The sequence below is a fragment of the Parasteatoda tepidariorum genome, chromosome 7 (genome assembly GCF_982258835.1).
Source record: "Parasteatoda tepidariorum strain Cologne lab strain chromosome 7, Ptep-v5.0, whole genome shotgun sequence".
Lineage (NCBI taxonomy): Eukaryota > Metazoa > Arthropoda > Arachnida > Araneae > Theridiidae > Parasteatoda > Parasteatoda tepidariorum.
The window spans coordinates 99,590,874-99,611,465 of NC_141761.1; the positions used below are offsets into that span (position 1 = coordinate 99,590,874).

The window sequence follows — 20,592 nt, forward strand, 5'->3', positions numbered from 1 at the left end:
TATTCTACTTGAAAGGACAAAAAAAACTGAGAACTTCAATGTTTTATTTTTGTCATACGGTATTTGTCTTTTGTCAATTCAGAACTTCATTTGGCTATTAACTTTAATTTTTAAAAAAGTGTTCATTCAATAAAAAAATAATAATTTCTAAAAGTTTTAATAAAATCTGTCTCATCTCTAAAGATGTTTGTGGAAATTAAATTTGTAAATACTAAACAAAATTTTACTCATAACATTTTATTTGTAGGAAGAGCAGCAAACAGTGCATGGAAATATAAGGTGCCACAATATTTTGGTAGCAAATCATACAGATTCTTCTTTTAAAGTGAAAATTACTGACCCTGGTATAATTTCATACAGTGACTCTGAGTAAGATTCTTTTATTCATTTTTTTAAAGTGTTTTGTATTTTGTTATGTGTCTTATCAGCTAATTATTAAATACCTTCTGTAGATTAAAATGGCTTATCAATTTTCAATGCAATGTAATTTTATATCCTCTCAAAATTCTAAGAAGTTATTGCACTGAAGTCAGAATTATTAAACTGAATTAGGGATCACATATATGATCCATTTTTTTAAACTCTCTCTACCCTTCCAGTTTAATTAAATTTCTTAGAAGAAAAACTTTTGTATCTTCCATTGATGTTAAAAATGTTTCTATTTAAGCATGAATTTTTACTGTGTTAATATGAAGTGTTTGGTTTACAAAGTTGCAGTTTGTGACATTAAAAATTCAGTCAAAGCCTTTTTTCTCTGCTAAAGAATTTAAATTTAGTTTCTCCGGCTTCAAATATTTTGTAAGAACAATTTATATAACAACCGTATTTACTTAGTAACAAGTGAAATGCAAAATTAAAACACCTGATTTTTAGTTTCTGTAATTATTATTATTATTATTTTTTTTTTTTTTTCATTTAACTTACAAAAGTGTGATTACTTTGTGTATACTTTTAAGAAAAGTGGTATAATAACTAAGGCACTGATATTGGAATTAGGATTTACAGGTAAACTGCGAGATGTGAATTTGTGTGCACCTTTTCCAGGCATGCAGCTAATCTTACTATTCCCTATGCTTTATCCTCATATAAAAAACATGAATAAATCATCATTTTATATGAATTTAAAAACTATGAATTAATGTGCATTTTAGCTATATTATATGTAATTTTCGGAATTACTTCCTTATTATAATATTGATATTATTATTTTGTGCACCTGTAGAACATATTATTTATATATATATATGTTTGATATATCTTTATTTCATTTTAGCATTCACTGGATTCCCCCAGAATGTCATGATGATTATTCAATTGCTGCAAACTCCCTCTCAGCTGATGTATATGCTTTTGGAACAACTTTATGGGAGATATTTTCATTTGGACAAAAGCCATTATCCAGTAAACCGCCAAAAGAGGTTGGTTATATAAAAACAAAATTTCACCAAAAAATTAAGCGTAACCAAGTTTAATCTCATTTTCTTTTTCTTTTATTTATTTATTGTTAATAAAATTAGGTTATTTGCTTATCTTTATGTATTTGTGTGTGTACTTAGAGAAATCACAAAAATTAATCTATACGTCATTTCACTGTTGTATCATTCAGAGGATCAAAACAAAAAGTGATTTATAGTAGTTCTAGTAATCTGTGTTTTCTCTCCAAACCACTGCAACCTAATTTATCATTTTCCCTTCTATAATGGTTGCCAGTATATTCACAGTCATTTGCCGTTTTCTTATCTAATTGTATTATTTCTAACATTATGGTATGTCATATTTGATTATTTTAAGTAATCTGTAAAATAATATTTATTTATTTTATAAATCATAGAATAAAATAAATAATAGGACTAAAATTAAACAATGTCTGGGAATACTCTGCATTTTTTTTTTCAATTTAAAAAGGAACTAATTTTATTTTAAACTTAATAAATTTTAACAATATTATCATATTAATTCTGTCACCATACACATTTTATTCTCAAATGTTAGAAGATTGAATAAGTTTGAAAAGTTCAGAAATATTGTGAGAAATAAGAAGAAAAAATATATAAAACATGACAATAAATATATTAAAATATATAATATAAGTATAAGGAAAAATTAAATTGATAGTTTGCCTCACTTTTTAGAAATCATTTTACTAATAATTTCTCAAACTGTTCTATTGGTTCCTAAAAAAATATCTTTAAATACAAGTCCGACTGTATGCAAATTGTAGGTGTCATTTTTTAAAAAATATTTTGTCTATCATTTTAAAAACTGCTTTTATTCCCACTTTGTAGGCAAAAAAATTTTATAAAATGGGCAAGCGTTTACCTGTACCTGAAAATGGCCACCCTGATATTAAGAAGCTTATGACTGAATGCTGGCTTGCCGACCAAGATAGCAGAAAACGACCTCAATCAATTGTGAGAGATGTAAATCAAGTTCTTTATGTTGGTATGTTACTCGATGCATTTCAGATTTCCTATCATTATTTGATATCATTCTCACATATTATTAAACAAAATATTTAATAATTGAAAAAAATAGCTAACTTAAACCTATTTTAGAAATATATTTCATTATTAAAAGTGATTGTTAAAAATATAGTGATTAGCAATATAAAGTCATGTTTTGCGCTTTTACAATACATGCTAAAAACTATGAACCATAGGCCGAATATTTTTGGAAAATTTTCTAGGCAACATCGTAGAGGAATTAGCTTCTCAAAATTCTATGTGAATATTACCAGCAAAAATACTTTACCTTTGGTTGAGCTTTAATGATAGATAACTGGATATCACATACAAAATATAGATTTGTAAAATTAGAGTTAAATATAAAACTTCAAAAAGTAATAGTTCAAAAATGAAACACCTAAAAGCTGCAATAGGAACAAATATGTTTTTAATATGATTTTCATAAACCACTCATTTTTACTTTTAAAAAAGAAGCAGAGCAGAAAGGGTTGAACATGGTATCTTTAGAATTCAGATAGCTCTTTAGTTTAGTTATTTAATTTAGTTTTTAGTGAAGCTGAACTACTAATTATGACAATCTGTACTTGTGAGTTGAAACGCTTGAGAAGAATAGAGGGGGAAACACAGGAGGGAAGAATGAACTCAGTAAAATTTTCAGTAGGTTTATATCTCTGAGCAAAGCTAAACAAAAATGAATCTGTAATTGAAAAGAGAAATTGTAAGTTTCAAACTAAGATTGGCAGTCTTATTTTTTTCTAAATCACCTTATGTATAATTTATGAATTTCGTTTAAGTTCCTAATATAAAAGGAATGCACTCAGCATATGCACAGTTGGGCTTATGTTAAGCATCTACGGGTGCACAATCTTGGGTGTGCAAGAAATTCTGATGACATTAACTTTTTTTTTTGTTGAAAAATAAATGAAAAAAATACTCAAAAATTTTGAATTGCACATTTGAGTCATCACTTTTTGGTGCAATTACACATATTTTTTTGTAAATCTTTGTTTCACAATCGCATTTTCAAAGATTATTTCTAGAAATTTCATATGGTTTAAAAAAAAACAATATTTTTTTACACGAGGTTACAAGACGCAAATTTCAAATTTGAGTAATCACTTTTTTACTCAATTTATTTTTGATGATTTCATGATAAATCCAAGTTATGTTATGATTTATTTATTTTTTTTTGGCATTTATGACTATCAGTTTTCATGTGGTTCATGAATTCTAGATATATTTATTAGGATACTAAGATTCGGAAGTAGGACTGGGCGATATTAGAAATTATATATCGTGATATATCGTCAGTTTTGCATCGCGATATAGCGATGTATCGCGATATAGTATTTTTGAATTTCATTTACTTTAAGGCACAGAAAGTCAGATTTCTATCAAGACTTCATACGCATATTGATTTAAATCAATTTATAAATTTGAAAATATATATGTTTTGCTAAAGAAAGATATTAAATAAATTGACTAAGATGTACAAATCTTACTTAAAATATTTATTGAAAAAATGTGTGTAGATACAGAATGAAATATTTGCACTTCTTTATCGTTTATAAGGTATAAGCAGTCTTAATTTAAGTTAACCCCTAAAACACTCTTAATGAAAAAAAAAATGTTATTAAACAAAAGCTGATTTTAAAATTTCAAAATATATTTTAATTAAAATAAAAGTTAGATTGACTAAAAGCCGAAGTTTAAAATTAAAAATGTTCGAATTTTAAACTAAAAAGTAAACATAAGATTTGTAATAATTTCTTAAAATTTTCGTTCTCTGAAAGATTTCTCAGTTTAAAAATAAAAAGGGAATTTTATAAAGATATCTAGCTGAAATTATTGAAAGAAAATTTAAAAAATTAAAAAAAAAGTTTGTTAAGAAATTCATTATACACTTAAAACAAAGTGTTAAAAAAAAATTTTTTTTTTAAAAAAAGAAACTTTTTTTAGCAAATCAATATTTGCTTGTACTATTATGCGTAAATAATTACAGAATTATTAAGTTCGATCGTAATGTTCAAATTCTTAATGAAGAAGTAAACACAAGTTTTGTTATATTTTCTAAAAATGATCACGCAAATAACAAAAGATTTCTTAGTTTAAAAATAAAAAAATAAATAAAAGTGAAATTTATCAATATATTTACCTAACAGCATAGGAACAAAATTTAAAAAATAAGTTCGTTAAAAAATTATTTGTATGCTTAAAACAAAGAGCTAAATAAATTTTAGAAAACAAATGCTTCTTAAACACTATTTTTATTATTATTTCATATAAATAATTAAATTAAATTAAATAATGACCGAATTATGAACGAAAAACAAAGTAAGGCAAAGTTTCTTAATTAAATTCTTAAAAATAAAAACAAAAGAATTGTGATATTCGGTAATATATTTAGCTAATTAACTAATAATATAAAACGAAAATTAAAAAAAAATAATGATTTTACTCTCTAATAAAACGAAGTAGTAATTGATAAAAAAAAAAAAAGAAATGAATAAAATTCGCAAACTTTTCAAATTCTTTTGAACAAATAAAGTTTATTGACTTATGTCCAAAAAATAAGTTTTGTTTTAACTTTATTTCTAAAAATAAAAACAACTCAAGATTTATAAATTTAAAATCAGTAATAGAAGCCCATTAAATTATTAGAAGTTTTATCCGAAAGGTTTTTAATGAATTAAAAGAAAGTAAAAAAATAACCTAACAAATTTATTTACTTTGTAATTTAATTCCTTATGGGTGCCTTAAATTAGATTTCCGATAATTTTCACATTTAAAAATATAAAAAAAGTTTTGTCAGAAAATAAATAAAAAACTTACCTAATTAATGAAGAAACTTTTCTTTATAAATTCTTTTCAATAATAGATTGCGTTCAGAACAAGGTTACGACGGCGATCACGAAGTTAATCCCATTGAAAATAATCTGCAAGAAACGATTTCAAATCGCGAAGGTGCGAAAACGAACATGTGATATAACGATATAAGGTCTCAAAAGTGATTCTGATTCTACCGCTCATCAGTCAAGGCCGTCTCAACATAACGAAACAATATCGTCTTCCACAGCGCGAGTTGGCATCGGAACGTAAGAGAAAGTCCTTGCGTGTATCGCTATATCGTTATATCGTCTTCTTCACTCGACGGCTTAAATCAGATTTCTGATGTATCGCTTGGAATGAAAGTTGCTGTATCGGTTTGCCGATATAGGCGTTAAATCAATATGTCGCGATATATTGATTTATAGCCCAGTCCTATTCGGAAGTATTGTTAATACTTCCGAATCTTATTATCCTAATCTATTTATTATCAAGCATTTAATTTATCACTATTTGACGTTCTTTATTTCTACCAATTTCATCATAAATCTAAATGAGTTTTTATTTTTCTCAAGGTAGGTATTGCTATGTAATTTTGAAAATCTCGTGTTTTTACTGCGATATTATTACGATACACGATTTTTAAGTTGCACATTTAAGTAATCACTTTTTGACACACTTTGTTTTTGCCAATTTCATCCTGAGTCTAAGTTAGTTTTTAATAATTTTTTCTGCAGTTCTTGCGATGCATTCAATATTATAGTGACAAAAGAAATTCAAAAAGTGAAGGAAAACACAAATTTTTAAACTGCTCACTGTTTGTAATTTTTTTTCTTCTTTAATTTCTTGTAGCTTATGTGATTTTTAGGGAAAAGCAAAAAGAAAGTTTTTCCTACTTGAAATTCTTAAAACCTTTTATAATTCAAGAAATAGAAATAATATCTGAGGTATAATACTAATTGAATATTGAATCTAATTTTGTTCTATGATGGTTTTGTTTTAATTTTTTATTTGGATTTAAGCCCTATAAATTTTCTTTAATTAAAATATTTGATTTCAATTTATGTATCTATTAAAATATGTATGTATTTATTATTATTATTATTTTTTTTTACAATTTCTTTCTATGAGCATAGCTGTTTGTTTTTTGTCAGAATTTATATCCCCCCTCCAATGTGTATGTTGAAAATATGATCGATAATTGCGTTAAATCAGCCAAATCTCTGTTTGTGGTTCACTCTAGTTAAGTCACAAGATGATGTCATACAAGTCTGATGTGTAGCTTTCATTGGGGGGGGGGTAACAAATCACGCTCATGAGACAATGTTTTTCTCAAGGGAGAAGCCAGTTACTACTTAAATCTTCTCATACTGTACAATAATTTAGGTAAAATGCTCAATAGCTTGTAATTGATCGATGGCGCAGTACTTCAATGTTTAAAAGGCCAAGACTTAATCAGAAGGCTCTCTCTCTCTCTCTCCCTTTGTTTGTTAAAACTATTATTATGTAAGATACTTCTTTAAGTTGAGTCCGAGCTCGGCATGGGACTTGGTTATGTGTTGCTATTAGAATGTTAACTTTTTACTTTATTTACAATTTAGTTCATGTTTCACTGTCGTTGAATAAATATTTATTTCTGTAAAAGTTTTGTTTCCTAAGTTCATCCACTACGTGAATCCCTCAGCTATTTATTTATTTATTGACTGTTGCCGGGGAAGAAAGGCCCATAGCCTTCTATCAATAATGGGAGGAATTTAAACATATTATCAGGTTTTTCATTTTTGAATGAATTCTAATAATTGAAAGTATTTTAATTTTCTGCAAATATGTTACTTAGTTTACTGATTTAAAAAAAATTAGTGCTTAGAAAACTAATGTTTTTATAAAATTACATTTGCCACCAATATCTCAATATGCCCTTTGTTAGTCAACCTGCTATGCAAGTGGCCCTTCACTCAAAAAGGTTAAGCACCCATATAATACTGTAATTTTTGAACTTTACTTAGAATGTCACTAGTGTTAATTGTAATTAACTTTAAATTTTATAGTATATAATTCAAGAAGGACTTATGAATATGCTACTATCAATGATAATGCTGTGGTTATGTCTGTGGAAAAGGAAGTTGAATTACCGCCTGTACCTGAAAGGCGTCAAATAAAAGAGCAAACTTTAAGTAAAAAGTTAAATTCATTTGCGAACATATTCAAGAAGCAATCACCTAATCCTGTCAAAGAAGTTGCATATGATACAATATCTCAAATCACTCTTCAAACAACTGTTAATGGATCTAGTGGTCAGTCCTCCTGTCCACTCATTCCTAAAGCAACAATTATTGATGAAGAAGATTTTCAGATTATCAATAACCTGGATGCTCTCTATAATAAGTAAGTCAACTTATATTCTTTTATTAAATTATAAATGAAAAAATTAGGTAATTACAGTATTCTTCCTAAGGACTTTTAGAAGGACGGCCCGCCCTACTTGCTCTTTGATCCCAATAAATGCACCTTCTTGGCCCTTTTGGTAAAAATTAGCCGCCATCCCTTAAAAACACAGCCCTTTTATTCGTGTTTCATTTTAAAAATGACTAATTCACTATTTAAATAATAATTACAACCAAGTAAAATTATCTGTGTTTAAAAGTTTAATTCTGATTACTATTATAAATATTTACTTTGTTAGGATTATTCTCAACTGGTTAAATGTTTACAAGTATATCTTTTTTTGGGGGGAGGATATTAATAAATTTTAGTGATTTTATATTTAAAAATTATTTTTTAAATAAAAAACTTTTTTTTTTTTAAAAAAAATACTCATAATTTTCAGTTTAAATTATGAAAAGAAGCTTTCGAGTTGTTTATCAATCAATCTTTTTTTGTTTTGTTTACTTTCCTGAAAAAAATTTATGCTCATATATTATTTTTTAGCATGCCTTTAATTATTTTTATAAACTACAAATTTTTCTCTTATTTTGATAATGAGTGAGAATTACTTTTTAATCTATTCATAAAATAGTATTAGAAGGTAATTTAAAAATCGTTGAAGATAAAATTCAGTTATTACAGAATATTACACATTTTGATAAATTTTTACGGTGTTGAGTGAGTGCCCTTTCAAAACTCAAAATGCCCTTTTCTGAGAGAAAGTGTCCTGCCCTTTGTTTTTCCTGGGGAGAACTGTTTTTGTTTTAAATAATTTTTCCTTTGTTCCTACTGCAATTAAAAAATTAAAAAAATTATAATTTTATATGTTGCAGTAAATTTGTACCTTCTCTTTTTTTTGTTCTATAAAGTGTAGGTCTGCTTTTTCAAAATTTTAATCCATTTAAAAAACTGCTGATAATTTTAATTTAAGAGATTTCTCATGAAACATTAATTAAAATATAGCAAACATTGCAAGATTCGTTTTTAAAATGAAGGAGAATTTGAAAAAAAAACAAGTGTAAAAAATAAAGTAATTTTAAAAATATTCATTATAATTCCATATTTATTGAAAAAAATAATAAAAAAAATACACATGGGTTACATTTTCGAAGAAAAAAGTGGCAGTTTGGTTGTGATTGACTGACAATTTTTAAATCACCATTCTTTATATATTGTCACTTTGTTACAATTAGTGACCATTAATTTTGCCTTACATTATAAGTTTTCTGTAAAATATTATTCTCCTTTAACTGTGTTAACTTTACAATCTTATATCAAACTTAAATTGATAAATTTGTTCTTCATAAACAGTTAAAAAGTTATTTATTTATTAATTGTAAATGTACTTATATATTGTTAACTGATCATACACACATTTCTTAAATTCTATGTTTATTTAAAATTGTATACCTATTAGATTATTTTTTATTGAAAATCAGAAACAATGTAATAACTGCTCTAGCCAGGACTTGAAATTAATGGTTGTCTATTGGTCGAGGATGTTAAATATTGACATGAACCGTCATAAAATAAGTTATTCGTAGTCAATTGATGTAAAGGAATGGTAAATTGTTTTGGCTAAAAAGTAGTATATATCATCATAATTGTGAACATTACACATTCTCCATATTGTAATTTTTCTATTATATTCCCTTATTAATTTTAAAAATAAAATATAATAATGACATGCAAATGGAGTAAATAAAATATGCACTGACTTTCCCTTATTCCTTTGTTAACTTTATTCCCTTATTAGCTATAAAAATAGAATATAATCATGACATGTGAACGGAGTAAAGAAAATATGCACTGACTTTCCTTTATTAACTTTATTACCTTATTAGCTATAAAAATAGAATATATACATGATGTGTAAACAGAGTAAAGAAAATATGCACAGACTTGTATTAATTTTTAGTTTCTGGTTCTGTGGACCAGTGACTAAATATTCTTAATTTCTAACTCTGCTAGACAGTTTTAATAAGTTAATAAAATTTAATGTTCTAATAATGATTGTTTTTAGTAATGAAGATACAAATCCATATGTCAATGAAGCAATTAAAAACCATACTCACTGGTTGATTGATAGAGATGAGCTAAAATTTGATGAACATCTAGGACAAGTAAGGGTTTTTTTTTTTTATGTTAGGAAATATTTTACAAATTCATTATATATTATTCAATAATCCAAAATATGTTGACGTTATTTATTATAGCTTATATTTTATCCTATTTTTTTAGTATGCCTTTTTTTTTAATTTATAGGCTTAAAATAAAGTATTAAAAGTTAATATATTTTTAAATGTATTGTAATTAATTTCATTTTGTTTTTGTTGTTTATAATTAACATTACAAAGAAAGAACACTCTGAATAAGTTTTGAGCAAATAAACAGATTTTTATGCTTTAAGATGTTCTACCTACACACCTTAATTATGTGCCCTTAGTAATATAGGTTACGAAATCAGGCATCAACTCTGTCTGATGATAAAATGAACTTCATAATTGGCTTTGTTACTGATTACTTTTTGAGTTGTACTTTTGTAGCTTAAAGCATAACATTATAAAGCAGATTTTGATAATTAACAACACAATAGAATTTGATATTAAATTTGGTAGTTTTTTGTTTGCTAAAAGTTTTTTAATCTGTTATCGAATTCTGTTTTGTTATTAATTTTAATTATCAATCTTTTTTCATGTTATGTAGAATTAGCAAAAATGAAACACCCTTCATAATTTTTGATCTAATTCTTGTATCCATTTTCTCATGTTATGTTCCAATATAATAGTTCAAAGGGCACACTTGAGTTTGCTAATTAATTAGTGCATAATGTAGGCGACAAAATTAGATTGTAAAAATGAAATTTCTTTAAGATTTTTCTAAAATTTAAAGAAAATCAATTTTTTAACCTCTGTCTTAACTATAGAGCTGATTTTATTTAAATTTGATGTTTTAAAATTACCTTTTTTTTAATATATGTTGGATGTGAAAATTTTTATACTTTACAATTTAAATTTTTATAATGAATAAACATATGTGATTGTAAAAAGTCTTTGTTCATAAATTGCCTTTGATTTAGTAATTTTTTTAAATGAATGAAGTGGTTAAAAGCAACATTCAAGAGAACAATTTTGACTAACTATTGAGACTATGTTATTTGACTATACATTTTCCAGATTACAGTTTATTGCTCAAAAATCTTTTAAAAACATTACAAATTAGTATTAGGTTTAAAAAACATTACAAATTATTATCATCATAAATAATGTAAACCAATAATGTGTTTTTTTCCAAAAATTTTTATTTAAATGACTGATTTTGATTTTAAATTTTGACACCCTGAATGAATATGATAATTAAATTTAAATATAAAGTTTTAATATATGTGTATTCAAGGTGCAGAATGTCTTGAACTGTGGCTTGAAGGCACAATTATTAGAACTTTATATTTAAATTTTATGATTATATTCTTTGGATCAGTAAAACATCTTTTTATCATGAAACTTGCAAAATAATTATCCCTTTTGCACATTTTCAATAATACTACTGTTTGAACTCTATGATTTGTATTAATCTGTATTTTCCTAACTATGAATCTTTTTTTTAGGGTTTTTATGGAAATGTTCAAAAGGCTCTCTTTACAAGAGGGCCCAAGTCATCATGGGGAGAAGTTGCCGTAAAGCAAATACGATACTCTGAGGGTTTCACCATGAAAGATTTTCAGCGTGAAATTAATATTTTAAAACAACTCTGTCATCCCAATATAGTAACTATTATTGGTCTTGTTGAAGGTATTAATTTTTATTTTTAATTATCTTACTGATTAGCTATCATAATTATCTTTAACAATTTTACACTAACTGTTGCATGTGCGTGCCATCATGAAACGCTCTCATCTCCCGGCTGACACACCTTCCTGCCAGAGTTATTTCTCGTTCACTCTCAGCCATCACATATTTGTTACAGTGTTCTAGAGCATTTTAAACACTATAATTTTTGCCACAAGATGACGTTGTATGTCTGTAGATTTGACCATCTGCTCAAAATGATAGGCATATGACTCACATTTGCATTTTTTGTTTTGTTTGTTTTTTATTATTATATTAACATTTGAGGAAGAGAATGCTTCAGAATTGCATGCTTTCACACGAATCTTTAAAATGAGCACCAGGTATTTATTTATTGTTAGGAGGAGAGTTTATTTTTGCTAGAGGGCGTATTGGGTTTGCATTTCAGTTTTAAATTTACAGTTAGATCTGGCAGGTATCAAATTTTGCTGTTACTATGTCGAAGTGTCAAAAATGTTTAACCAAACTCGAAATAGCAGAAATTTTTTAAAAATGTATTGTAACAAGAAAAAACTTAAGTAAATAAAATATGCAAATAAAAAATACAGTATATGCTGTTTACGTACTTTACTGTATATTGTTAAAGAATGTGTTCATATTTCGGTGATTTCATTAATTTAGGCTTAACAGCATAAAATTTTCCGGATCTGGACAGGTGCTCACGAAAGAAACTCCCGGTCTCTGTTATAAGTGTAAATTTGTAACTCCCATCGCATAAGGGTTAAAATATATAGTATAATTAAATTTAATTTTTTTAGTTTTGTTATTTTGATGTGGTAGCTATATTTTATCTGATTTGCCTTTTTGTTCAACTATCCCTGTCAGAAATGAAGCATAAAAATGTATTTATTAGGGAACACTAGTTAATATCCAAGTGTGAGGAAAACAAAAATATTTTCAAACAGTATCTTTATCAGGAAATAGCAGAATAGCAGAATAGCATATCATTATCATGAATAGCATAAATATAAACTCGAAATAGCAAAAATTATGTAAAAATGTATTGTAACAAGAAAAAACTTAAGTAAATAAAATATGCGAATGAAAAATTTATACAGTATATTTTGTTTATCTACTTTACTGTATATTCTTAAAGAATGTGTTCATATTTTGGTGATTGCATTAATTTAGATTTAACAACAAAAACCCTCCAGTCCTGCACAGGTGTTAACTAAAGAAACTTCTTTCTTCAATTATAAGCACACATTTGCAACTTCCATCGCAAAAGGGTTGAAATTTATATTATAATTAAAAAAAAAATTTACGCTTGTTATTTTGATGTGGTAGCTATATTTTATCTTCCATAGGATAAATATTACTATCTGATTTGCCTTTTTGTTCAACTATCCCTGTAAGAAATGAAGCATAAAAATGTATCCATACGGGAACGCTAGTAAATATCTAAGTATGAACAAAACAATATTTTCAAAATCTGATGCATCACTATCAATGTGATTCACATTGAAAGGAGGATTGAAAGTATCAAAAGAGTTATGGTTGTTGGATAAAACTGAATAGTGCTTCTAATTACTTTTTTTCCACCTTTTAGTTTCATCTGACCATTTAAGTTATCTGACAAACAAACATTCATCTTCACTATGATTTGCAAAATTTTAATTTGTTTTTTGTCATATAAGTATTAATTTAAAACATCTTACCCATAAACCTTTTACTTTTGTTTTTTACAAAGATTTAAAAAAATATGTATGGAACATACTGTATTCAAAAAATAAATATGAAAACTTTTTGCCTGCATTTCTATGTCTAAATGAAATTGGTCCTAGCCTAGTATTTTCAGTGATGTAATTGTTACTACGATTTGCCACAATTTGTCTTTAAATAGTAATAATTACTCCCATGGCATAATCGCGACGGCATTGCAGAACGTTACAAGGTTCTTGCAGAAAGATTTTTCCTTTGGAAAATAAAAAATGTTGGTTTTGTTTTCTGCATAAATGCTCACACAAAAATTTTATCACATTGATTATTACAAAAAATTTCTATGAACCTATATCAATTTTTACGATTTGTACTCTAAAACAAAGATTTTAGAGTAAATTTTCTCATAATCTGTCCCAATTCATCATAATTCTAAAGCAAGTATTTTTGTATGAATTTGCTCATAATGATTTATCATTGCACTTCTTCAAAATAGTCGTTTTTGCAACATTTTGCACATTATCTGTTTCCAAATTCATTAAAACTGTGCTCCAAAGCAGTATAATTTTGCAACTTGCAAAATAAAGCAAGTATAATTGTGCTCCAAAGCGAGTATTTTTGTACAAATTTGCTCAAAATGATTCATCGTAGCACTTCTTCAAAACAAGCATTTTTGTTCATAATCTGTTTCTATTCATCTTAGCTGTTCTTATTAAAAAGTTATCTTCATAGAATTGTTCTCTGACTTATTCAAATATATATATATATATATATATATATATATATATATATATATATATATATATATATATATATATATATATATATATATATATATATATAATTTTTGTTTCAATATTCAGAGTGTAAATTTGTATCATATTATTATCCTACTTTAATTATTTATCCTACTTTTGAAACAAACAAAAAATTTCTTTTTATAAGTCCTTTTAAATTTTATCTATTGTTACTAATGACTCTAAAGTTATAAAACTGACCCTCACCTAGAAGAAGAAATTGCAACTCCAAATTGCTCCAAAAAGAAAAGTTATTGTTTAATGCTGCTCTAAAGTGTTGATCATTGAATTGGTAATTGATAAAAAATTGAACTGATACTGATAATTGAAAAAATCTATATAGTAGTGAATGTTTTTACTTTCTGTAATACAAATATTAGCTCTGTTCATTCACACAAATATTTTGTATTACTTATATAAATTATTCTAAATAAAGAAAAGTAAATTTCTTAATTACTAAATAAACTTTCATTTAAAAAGTATGTTTAATAAATCCTAATGTATTCTATTTCATTTATTTTTATAGATCCAGATATTATGCTTGTCATGGAATATATAAGATCTGGAAACCTACTGGATTATGTAAAGAGACTCAAAGATGAAGTTTCCCATACACAAATGCTATGTTTTGCAATAGGAATTGCTGAAGTAATAATAGTTTTACTTTCTAAATGTGCTTTTTTTATTTCATTAGAAGTATAAAAAAAATGTATTGGATAACATTTACTTAGTCTACTACCCGTAAAGACCACTGGTTTCCAGTTTTTGGTATTGGCAAATTCATATTTTCTATTTAAAAAAAAATTTAAAATCAGGCATAACAAATTTATTCTACAGTGGAAAAAATCATGAAAAAAAACATCTTTGGAAGAGATAGGTTTCTTCCAACCCAGATTGAAGAAACTTAAAAAAAATAAAAAATAAAAAAAAGGAAATATCTAGTATTAAAATGATTTTTTAAACAATTCAGAATTGCTATCTAATTTAAATAATAGTACTAATTTCCAAATTAGTTAATACATCATTTTTAAATGAGTAAAAAGCAAAAATGAGGATTAACTAAAAAACAGTTATTGGGAAATTTAGTAAATTTCTAAAGTAATTAAAATAATTGTAGTTCTTCACTATTTTACATACAATTTTATAACAATATAAAAGTTGTTAAAATATAATAATCATATTTTATTAATGCTACTTAATTTACAAATCATTTAGTCACACTACTATGAATACATTGAATATTAAAATGCTTATTGAATTTACAATTGCAAATTGCATACTAAGTTTTGTAATCAAGTATTGTTAAGAATGAATAGTCAAACCAGCTCTTTGATAATATGTACTATGTGTGTGTCCCGCAGTGGACTGATCGTTAAGACACGGTTCCCAGCAGATCACCGAAGTCAAGCATCACTGGCTGCGGTCAGTGAGCGGGTGGGTGACCACTTGGATCAGCCTGCGTAGCGACCGAGGGTGTGCGGTATTGGTCCTCGTTAAACTGTGCTACCGTAAAGTGCTCGTCTTCGCGCGCAGGTCGTCGGGCTACCGAAGCGGGGGTGCCATCCCCTCCGCAGAGGATCAAAATTGTGATGGTATGTCTTTGGATCATCCTCCGGGATGTTTCCCAGACCGTCGCCAATAGCCCATTGTGCAGCTCTAGTGCGACGTAAATTAACAACAATAACAACAACAACAATATGTTGTATAAATTTTAAAATTCTGTACAAAATAAAAATTAATAATATGAAAATAATTTTTTTATTTTAAAAAAATGTACATGCAAAAGCATTCTAACTCTCTGGGACTATATTAAATTTCATTTGTTTAAATTTAAGCTAAATATTTGGTGCTAAACAATTCTATAAATCATTTTTATTTTGTCCAGTTTTTTTTATTATTAATATTTTTTTTTATGTCTTTTCAATTCTTCAGGAAGAAATAGGTCTCTTCTGGACAAAATACCAACCCTATATATAATTAGCTTTCAAGTTATTATTTTTCTTTTTAACTTACAAAATTTTCTGCAAAATATAGATTCTTGATTAACTAGGCTCAGATTAGTGGAGAGAGTCCAAAATCATTGGTTTCTGATTGTTTGAAAGCAAAATTTATTCTTGAAGTACATTGGTAGCATGTCAATCTTCCTAAAAAAAATTTTTTTCCATTGAAGAAGTTTTCTTCTTCTCATTGGCACGACAGCTCAGGATGGGCCTTGGCCTTCTCGACATGCCTATGCCAAGATATTCTTCCCTTAGCCAAGGTTCTCCAGTTTATTATCTTTAAAACTTGTAGGTCCTTTTCAAGGCAGTCTAAAAATCTTAGGTTTGGCCGTCCTCTTCTTCTTGTACCTGTTGGCCTGGCACTGAAAACTTTTTTGGTTGTCCTGCTATCCTCCATTCTTATATTGTGGCCTGCCCATTTAATCCTTTGAATTTTGATAAATTTAATGACATCAGGTTCTTTATATGCCTTGTAAAATTTGATCCTCTAAACCAGGTACCGTTTTTACTTATTCCACCAAAAATGCTTCGCAGTATCTTTCTCTCAAATCTAGCTATCATATTTTCATCTCCACGGGTCATTGTCCAGGTCTCACATGCATATGTAAGCACTGATCGTATAAGACATTATTAGGCTTGACTTAAGATATTTTCTTAGACCATTAAAACACTTATTGGCCATTGTGATTCTCGTGTGTATTTCTTGTGTAGTGTCGTTTTCGTTGTTAATCTTAGACCCCAATTAGGTGAAGTTTTATTTTTATGAGATTTTTAGAAAACAAATAAAAAACAGACTACCATCATTTAATTCTTCACAAAACACTAATGTGAACTACATTTCTATTTTCATTTATTTATTTTTATATTTTACTTTCCTATAATTGTGAATCTAAATATTACTTTGACATTTATGTTCAATCTCTCCTTTTGTATTTATTAAACTATTATTTTCTTACAGTATAATTTTATGGTTTTAAATTTTTTATCAAAATTACCTTAAATTCTGGGCATAGCTTTACTCTATGATTTTAACTTATCCAGGATATTCATTTATTTGGGACAAGGTTCCTGCCATCTAATTCAATTTATTAAGAGTTTACTGTTATTTGTTTCCCTAAAAATTCTTAATCTGTCAGTATTGACTATTGTTAATATTAACTATTGTTATTGTCAGTATTAAAACTATTATTTAACATTGATAATTTTAAAATTGTAGAAATACTTCATTTGCAGACTGATTTTTTTCAAGCAATGTGAATATAGTAACTTTCAAACTTTTTTTCTTTATAAGATAAAACTTATTAAGTTGTTTTGCAAATTATTATATTATAATAATTTGTAAGTTTTCCTGAAGGTTACTTTTAGCATATTACCCAAGAATATTCCTATCTTTTAGCATTAAAGTAAAACAGTTTCAATGGTTGAAGTGTAATATCCATATTTTAATTTATACCATGAATAAATAATTGTTGAATTGGGGGAAAACTACTCATAATGTGTTGACTATCCATAATATTGATACATGTTAATTCCTTTTATTTTAAGGTAAATTTTCATTTAGTTCATTTGAAAAATTTTATCAAAAAATCATTTTGTAGTGATATGTATAATAGCAAATATTTTCTGCCCTTGAAAATTTAATCCAACTCCCTCTTTGTGGCCCTTTAAAATTATTTTAATATTATTGTTTATATTGCTTAGCTGCCAAAATTTTTAATATTAACTTGCATTGTTTATTTTTTTTCCTAGGGTATGCGTTATCTGGAGAGTAATAATATTGTTCACAGAGATCTAGCCGCACGAAATGTTCTTGTAGCCTCAGAAGATCATGTAAAGATAAGTGATTTTGGTCTGGCTCAAATCACTGAGAATCACTATTATAAGTTGAAAACGGATAGAAGTTTACCATTACGTTGGTAATTTATTTTATGTAATTCTTACGTTTTCATTTCTTTTTTGAAAGTTATCAACCCTTTTTTAACTTAAAATATGCTTAGAATTATTTTTTAAGACCTATTATTTTAATGAACATTGACTTTTCAAGTACAGTCTAACATTGAAATTTCAGACTTCTCTAATCTGGAAATCTCCAAAATCTAGACAATTTTTTTAAACTCAATATGATAAAAAGGTTAGTTAAATCTTTTTGAATTCAAGCTAAGATATGGAAATTCTTGTGTTATTATAATATTGTATTAAATCATTAAGTTTAAAACCATCTGTTAATATTATGAAACTGAGCATGTCAAATTGTTTTTACTCAAATTCAGGTCTCATAATACTATTGTATTCTTAAAAGCAACAGGGTTCTAGAAAAATATGTAGCAATTACTGCCCAAAGAGGTTTGAAAGGACCATATAAATTTAGGATTGGGAATGGGGTGACATGCTAAAAAATAATTAATTGAACGTATGATTCGATTTCAAGAGTCATATTAAAAATATTGAGTTTTTAAAACTATGTAGGTATCTGTCGCAATGCTAGAAAAACCATCTGTGTTTGGGATGAAATCGAACACATTAAAAAGTTATTATCTAAATTCATAATTTGAATGTTGTAGCAGTATTCTATAAAAAAAAACGTTAACATTTTAAAAAGTTTGTAGCAAATCCTCTACATTGTATTAAAAAAATGAATAACACCATGAATTTATGGTTTAACCATGTTTAAACGAGTGAAAAGATAACAGTATGACTCAAAACAGGCCTGTCATAATGTATTAAAACATTGAGATTTTAAAAGCCATGTAAAAATATGTAGAATAATTGTAAAATAATAGGAAAAAAACCCACATGGGCTTATGATGTAATCAAATGCATCCTTTAATTTTGGGTCTGTACTTCGACATCGCCAGATTTTTGTGATTATATATTATTACCGTAATAAAAATTTTGGAATTATGATGTCATGTTGAAAAAACTGCTTAAACTGCAACTTTTTTAGTATTTTTACGTTTGTTTCACTAGGTATGCAATTGAAAGCGTTCTTCAGGGTAAGTTCTCTCATAAATCTGATGTCTGGAGTTTTGGAATCACACTTTGGGAGATGTTCACACATGGATCTAACGCCCAAATTAAAGACGAAGAAGGCAAAGGTATTGATGATAAAGATTTGGGACAATATTTGGCAGAAGGCAAGCGGCTTGAATATCCCAAGAATTGTCCTGCCCAGGTTTATACCCTGATGAAACACTGTTGGATGGCGGACTCCCACGCTCGTCCATCTTTCTCTGATATTCTCGTTACACTCGAAACGTTGAAGAGAGAACTATTCTGGAATGATTTTGATGAGAATGGTGCTTATAATCCAATCAAATAGATATTTTATTGCATATATATTCATACATATTTCTCAGATAAAATGTGATGCACAGCAGGGCTCGGAATTTATATTGCTCAAGGCATGTAAGTTTAAAATCAGAAATGCTGTAAAATGCTAATTGAGCACAGATGCTTAGAAAATTTACAGAATCTAATATTTCCCCAGAATGCAGTTTTTCTCTCAAAATTATAGCATTTTTTTTTTAGTCACTATAACTTTTAAAAAATATTTTTCAAAATTGAAAATTATTTGTTATTAAAAAATTTTGATAGTTTTTTTGTAACAAAAAATTTTTTATTTGATTTTACACAATTTTTGAATGAACTGGCATATGCTTTAAAAATAATCAGAATCAAAATTAAAACTAATAATTGTAAAAGTTGTCACAAATTTTTTTTTTTTACCGATAAAAATAGTGTAAAGCTACTCACCTTTTTTGTATAATAAAAAGTATTGTCTAATTTTTTTTTTAATTCGACCAAAAATTTCCTCGTGGCTCTCAGTGTTTCCCTTGAACCTTGTTTGTGCAATCTGATACATTCTGCTCCCTTGATTAAGCACTTCTCTAATCTTGACAAATTTACAGACTCGATGAGGTAATTAAGTGATATCAAACAAAGTTAGCTTGTTGTTTTTTACTTTCCCTAGATATTATTTTAATTATTTTTTTAAAGGTTTAACCAATATTGCTGTACATAGGAAAATAATTATATATCCTGGTGTATAAGTCGACTTCTCAAACCATCAAAATGTTATGAAAATCAGGGAGACGACTTTTTCACCAGAAATAAAGTCCGACCTTCATTGATCATGAAAGGGGGTACGTCACAAATTTGCACTTTCGAGAAAAACTAAAAAAAACCTGTAGCAATTGTGGAAAGATTGTTTTAAGCTTCCAAATTGTTGGATTCTCTTCTTTAGGCAGTCTAGAAAAGTACTCGGTATTTGCTATGAAGACAATGGATTCTGCCAACGTTCTCATCTGCTGAGTCACACGAAAAATCCTCTTCATCCACACTTTTTTTTTAAAAATAATTCCACACTTTTTTTTAAATATCCTCAAATAAAAGCATCTTTATTATAGTGGGTGCCTCATATAGCATCTTGTTTTGAGGCCAAAAGTATTATAACCATAGAAAAAAATGTAAAATATTTTAAACTGTGTATGTTTTTTTTTTTTAAGGTTTCATATTTGGTTTTTTCAGTGGTCATCTTATACATCCCACATCCCGTTATCAAAAATAGAGGGTT

The 20,592-nt window shown here is 27.1% G+C and overlaps 1 protein-coding gene and 1 long non-coding RNA gene across 2 annotated transcripts in view; one reads left to right on the plus strand and one right to left on the minus strand.

The window, feature by feature from the left end:
• Positions 1–20,301, plus strand: part of LOC107457346 (tyrosine-protein kinase JAK2) — a 36,626-nt gene extending 16,325 nt beyond the window's left edge. Inside the window, exons 9-17 of the mRNA XM_016075489.5 lie at positions 248–369; positions 1,274–1,418; positions 2,286–2,442; positions 7,340–7,676; positions 9,739–9,838; positions 11,323–11,506; positions 14,546–14,667; positions 17,769–17,935; positions 18,987–20,301. Coding sequence (XP_015930975.2) covers positions 248–369; positions 1,274–1,418; positions 2,286–2,442; positions 7,340–7,676; positions 9,739–9,838; positions 11,323–11,506; positions 14,546–14,667; positions 17,769–17,935; positions 18,987–19,338 — 1,686 coding nt within the window. The 3' untranslated portion in view covers positions 19,339–20,301. The remainder of the gene's footprint in view (positions 1–247; positions 370–1,273; positions 1,419–2,285; positions 2,443–7,339; positions 7,677–9,738; positions 9,839–11,322; positions 11,507–14,545; positions 14,668–17,768; positions 17,936–18,986) is intronic.
• LOC139425986 (uncharacterized) overlaps positions 1–20,592 on the minus strand; it is a 64,086-nt gene that overhangs the window by 11,681 nt on the left and 31,813 nt on the right. The gene's annotated exons all lie outside the window — the stretch shown is intronic.